At 64.8% G+C, this 5,632-nt stretch overlaps 1 protein-coding gene across 1 annotated transcript; it reads left to right on the top strand.

Moving 5' to 3' along the window:
* Positions 1–741: 741 nt before the first annotated feature.
* Positions 742–4,835, top strand: UNCX (UNC homeobox; the record flags this gene model as incomplete). The annotated part of the gene is made up of 3 exons (XM_081256236.1): positions 742–1,030; positions 1,256–1,431; positions 3,690–4,835. 3 exons carry the CDS (start codon positions 742–744, stop codon positions 4,833–4,835), a joined length of 1,611 nt encoding a protein of 536 aa, XP_081112362.1.
* Positions 4,836–5,632: the final 797 nt, after the last annotated feature.

Here is a 5,632-nt window from a genome sequence, read left to right as displayed (position 1 = left end):
TCATCTGTTTCGGAGTCACCTCCTCCCTCTGCTCCCCCTGCCCCTCCCCCGCCGGGCTCCTCTCCCCCGCCGCCTGGAGCCGGAGAGGAGACGAGAAGCCCTTGTAGTTTTAAATTCAATGTGACAGTTTCGGAAAGAGCGGATGATGAATCTCCTATTATTGGATCAGTCTATTTGCCGCTCAATGTCTCTCTGTAATTGGAGCAACATCACTTTAAAGGTTCAGAGAGTACAGCATTTCTGGTGAAAAATCCCCACAACACGCGGCGAATGTTTTAAAGGGAAATCTATTAGTGATTTGCGGACGGGCGGGAGCCGGCGGCAGGGGGAGGCGCGGGCTGGGTCCGGCGGGGATGAGGGTGGGGGCTCGCCGGGGTCCCCCGCCCGGGCCGCTCCCCGCGCCCCTCCCCCCGTCTTGTTGTGACAGTGCCTGATACTGTTTATTGAGGTGCATGTCAGGTATAATTAGCAATCGATATGGAAAACGTTTCCTTGCACCCAGCACGCCTCTGACGTCAGAGCCGATTAGCGCTTCTTATTGGTCCCAAATTCCCCGGGCCGCGGCTAATTATCGGGAGCTTGATGTTGATAAAGTAAAGCGCCGGAGTGCGGGCGAAGCATGTGTAGGGCTCCGGGTCCCTGTCTCCGCCGCCGCCGTCCGCGCCTCCCGCCGCTGGCCCGCCCCGGCCCCGGCCCGCGCCCCCGCGCCCCGCCGCCGGCCCCGCCGGCCCCCCGCGCGAGATGATGGACGGCCGCCTCCTGGAGCACCCGCATGCCCAGTTCGGGGGCTCACTGGGCGGCGTGGTGGGCTTCCCCTACCCGCTGGGCCACCACCACGTGTACGAGCTGGCCGGCCACCAGCTGCAGTCGGCCGCCGCCGCCGCCGCCGCCGCCTCGGTACCCTTCTCCATCGACGGTCTGCTCAGCGGCTCGTGCGCCGCCGCCGCCGCCGCCTCGGTGGTCAACCCCACGCCGCTGCTGCCGGCCGCCTGCGGGGTCGGCGGCGATAGCCAGCCCTTCAAGCTGTCAGGTAGGCGCGGCGGGCGGGGAGGGGGCGGCGGGAGGCAGGGGACCCCGTCGGGCGGAGGAGTGGGTCGCGGGCGGCCGCGGCTCCACGGCCTCCTCGCTCGCCGCCCTCCGCCCGGCTCAGGGCACGCGCCGCCCTCTCCTCTCGGTGGCGCCTGGACAGAAGCGGGTGGCCGCGTTCCAGCCGGGCCCGGGGCTGAGCCGCGCGGCGTCCTGTGCGTGCCCGCAGACTCGGGGGACCCGGACAAGGAGAGCCCGGGCTGCAAGCGGCGGCGCACCCGCACCAACTTCACGGGCTGGCAGCTGGAGGAGCTGGAGAAGGCGTTCAACGAGAGCCACTATCCCGACGTGTTCATGCGCGAGGCGCTGGCGCTGCGCCTGGATCTGGTTGAGTCCCGAGTTCAGGTAAAGACCCGCCTGTGCGTCCCGCGAGCCAGCATCCCGCCTGGCGGCCTGCGCGGCCCGGCCCGCCTTTGTTCTCGGCTTCCAGGTGGGAGACCACAGCCTCCGTCAGAGCCCGCCGCGCGCACGCCCGCCGGAAGGTGGGGGGGGGGGCGGTCCGGGGCTCGGCGCCCCGCGGAGAGGGAGGCGGGCATCCCGGAGGGAGCCGAGGCGGCTCGGGAGGGGCCGGAGAACGGCTGTTGCGTCCGAACCGGGGAGCTGTGTGGTGGGTCGGGGCGACGGCGAGAAACGAGGGGCTGGGGCGGGCGAAGCGGCCAGAAGGAACCGGCCTGGCTCGGACTGGAGGAGACCGGGAGAAGGCAGACCCCGCGACTCCGGGCCCCGGCTGGGGGCTCCACACACCAGCCTGCAGCTAGCGCGTTTGTTTACTTTCGCCTCTAAAATATTCACACGAAAACATGTATTTATTCAGAGCTTTGCAGAAGGGGGCAGCTGAGGAAGGGGAGGCGGACATAAACAATTAACACATTGTGGGGGGAAAGGGTGTCTGAATCCTTAACACCATCGGTTATATCTTTTTTTTCTCCCGTAATTTGATTTTATTCCGAGACTGCCGGCGGTATTCTTTTCAAAAATACAGTGTCAATTTGGTGGATTGAAAATTCAAGATGAATCGTGCATAATTAGATGTTTCCCTAAAGTACAGACATCTTTTTCCGGGTCGGTGTGGTGGTCAGTGGGGTGTGGGCCACAGCTGTGGGCGCTGGGCTTGGAGGCTAAGGCTGGGAAGGCACCTGCTTAGCGCCAGTAGCTTTGTCTAAAAGGTGTTCTCTCCTGTGTTTGGGCCTCCCCGCATGAGCTCTTCGGTTTGTAAATCCTCTTATCCAATTTGTTCTAAGTGTTTTAAGTGAACTCAAGATCTCTTCATTTCTCCTCTAATATGATAATGAGAAATTCGGGGTGACAAGGCAGCCTGGAATTTACACCAAAAAAGAAGTATTTAAAAAGAAAGAAAGAATGAAAGGGCAGAGACAGTCTTGGGGAGGTTACCACTTAACTCATCACACACCTTGGCACCAAAAAAGGGTGCCGGTGACCAGGCCGGCGGGCCTGCTATTGTGCCGGTCTCTACACAGCCGGAACAAAGAATTCGAATTATCGCGATCTTTTGAGAAGGGCCGTGTGCCTGGGGCTCAGCGGGACTTGGCTGTGTGTGGGGGGCGCTGGAGCCAGGGTCTAGGGCTGCTGCCACCGTGGAGAACCGCGGGGCTCCCAGGAGGAGGCCTGCAGAGAGGCGGCAGGATGCAGGACGGGCCCTGGCCTCTTGCTTCCCTGACTGCCGGACCCCTCCGTGGTCCAGGCCATGCACAACTGGCTGTGTTGGTGCCCTGGCATGGAACCTTCCTTCAGAAAGCAGGCTTTCTGGGCTTCCCTGGTGGCGCAGTGGTTGAGAGTCTGCCTGCCGATGCAGGGGACACGGGTTCGTGCCCCGGTCCGGGAAGATCCCACATGCCGCGGAGCGGCTGGGCCCGTGAGCCATGGCCACAGAGCCTGCACGTCTGGAGCCTGTGCTCCGCAACGGGAGAGGCCACAACAGTGAGAGGCCCGTGTACTGCAAAAAAAAAAAAAAAGAAAGCAGGCTTTCTGAATGGGGAGGGGAGGAAGGGGCTGCTGAAGCTCTCCCCCCCAAGTTCGGCTTCCCAGGCCCTTCTGGAGGAAAAAGCACCCAGATTTCCCTTCACGGGAACCCCCAAAATCTGGGCTTTGACTCAGTCTCCAGGGAGCCGAAGACAGGTGTGGAGGGCAGCTGAGCCCGGCCGCTCCTGGTCCTCAGGCCAGACGTTCAGCGCCGGGCCAGGCGGGCTGCTTAGAACACAAGCTGTGAGAAGCCAGGAGGGGCGAAGAGGGGCCCCCTGCCCTCTGCCTCCCGACCAGGAACCCGACGCCCTCGGTCAGGGGCCAGACCGGCCCTGCCCAACGAAGGGGCAACTCCCAGTTCCCCGAGGTGAGAAGCTGGAGCGGGAAGCAGGCCGAGAGGCCCCATCTACCTCCCTCTGGGTGGAAAAGATAACACTTTGGAACCTGCAGCTTGAGTGCCAAAATCCAGCTCAGGGTCGGCTGGGCCGCGTGGCTCGGCTCCCGCCCCCTGGCCGGAGCCGAGGTTGTGCAGGCCTCTCTGGGGGGAGTGGGGAGGCCCGAAGCCCCCCACGGCAAGCCTGCCGCCTGACCGTGCCTTCCTTTCCCCTATCCGGCTGCTCTAGGTCTGGTTCCAAAACCGCCGGGCCAAGTGGAGGAAGAAGGAGAACACGAAGAAGGGCCCTGGGCGGCCGGCGCACAACTCCCATCCCACCACGTGCAGTGGCGAGCCGATGGACCCGGAGGAGATCGCGCGCAAGGAACTGGAGAAGATGGAGAAGAAGAAGCGCAAACACGAGAAGAAGCTGCTCAAGAGCCAGAGCCGCCACTTGCACTCGCCCGGAGGCCTGTCCCTGCACAGCGCGCCCAGCTCCGACAGCGACAGCGGCGGCGGCGGCCTGTCCCCGGAGCCCCCCGAGCCGCCGCCGCCCGCCGCCGTGGCCAAGGGCCCCGGCGCGCACGCCGCCGGCGCCGCCGGTGCTGCGCCCGCACCGCCCGGCGAGCCGCCCGCTCCCGGCACCTGCGATCCCGCCTTTTACCCGAGCCAAAGAAGCGGCGCCGGCCCGCAGCCGCGGCTCGGCCGCCCCGCGGACAAGGACGCGACCCCGTGTGCGCCCGGGGCGGCGGCGGCGGCCGAGCGCGGCGCCTCGGGCCCGCCCAAGGCCAGCCCGTTCAGCGTGGAGAGCTTGCTGTCCGACTCGCCGCCGCGCCGGAAAGCGCCCCCCGCCAACGCGGCCGCCGCTGCGGGGCTGGACTTCGCGCCCGGCCTGCCATGCGCGCCGCGGACCCTCATCGGCAAGGGCCACTTCCTGCTCTACCCCATCACGCAGCCGCTCGGCTTCTTGGTGCCGCAGGCCGCGCTCAAGGGCGGCGCGGGTCCCGAGGCCGCGCCCAAGGACGCGCCGCCCGCTCCCGCCGCTCCACCCGCGCCGCCCGCCCAGGCCAGCTTCGGGGCCTTCCCGGGGCCCGGCGGCGCTCCGGACTCGGCCTTCGCGCGCCGCAGCCCTGACGCCGTCGCCTCCTCGGGGGCCCCGACCCCAGCGCCTTTCCGGGACGCGGCGGCGGCCGCGGCCGAGGGCGGCGGCAGGGACTGCGCAGATGCGGGGGCCGCCTGCCCAGCGGCCCCGCCGCCGCCACCGCTCGCGCTGTCGCCTGGGCCCGGCCCGCGGGCTCCCAGCCCCGCTGCGGAGCCGGCCGTTGGCGGAACCCCCGAATCGGGCGCCGCAGCCGGACCCAGCGCGCCCGATGGCGAGGAGGTGGACATGGACTGAGGGCGGCGGTGGGGCCGAGGGAGGCGCTCAGCCGGCCCCCGGCCGCTCGCTCAGGCTCCGACTCACACAGCGAAATCAGGTGATCGGCTTCGAAACACTGCTTTTTCCTCTTTTTTTCTGTTTCCTTCCTTTTATTTTTATTTTATTTTTTTTTAAAAAAACGCTGTATCAATTCGGACTTAGGCAGCAACCCAGGACTGGGGGTGAGACCCTCCTCCTCTCAAGGGAGCAAAAAAAAAAAAAAAAAAGAAAAAAAAATTCATACCCCTACAGAAACTCACAACAAGAATCCTCAGCCTTGTAAAATGCAAAAATGTCTAAAAATATTTATATATGTACCATTTTTGATAAATAAAGCTGGTCAAACGCAAGCTTTCGGGTCCACTTTTTTCCAATTTACGAGTGCCCAGTCCGGCCCCTCCCCGCTCCATCTTCCAAGCCTCTCCCCGCGGGTGGGACGAGGTCCCTCACCTCCCCCGAGGTCCGCGCTTAATGCCTCCTTTTGTGTGCGTGTGTGTTTGTGTTTTCTGATTGAACAAATTTATGCATCCACAGCTCCCCTCTTCTGCCTCCCCCGCGCTCCCCCTCCTCCCGGGCGCCACACACACGCGCGCGCGCACACACACGCGCCCCAGCGCGCACCCCCGCGCACTGGCACACGCGCGGGGTGACGGAGCCCGGGGCTGCAAGGGCCCGGCCGCTGGGCTCCTGCAGAGTTTTGATATGAAAGTAATTATTTTCCGGTGGCTGCTGCGGGGACTGGGTTTCTTGCCCAAAGGGTTATTATACATTACCGA

Source organism: Mesoplodon bidens (genome assembly GCF_964165515.1).
Source record: "Mesoplodon bidens genome assembly, chromosome: 15".
NCBI classification, from domain to species: Eukaryota; Metazoa; Chordata; class Mammalia; order Artiodactyla; family Ziphiidae; genus Mesoplodon; species Mesoplodon bidens.
The sequence above is the reverse complement of the archived record's forward strand: the minus strand, read 5'-3'. Positions and strand labels throughout refer to the sequence as shown.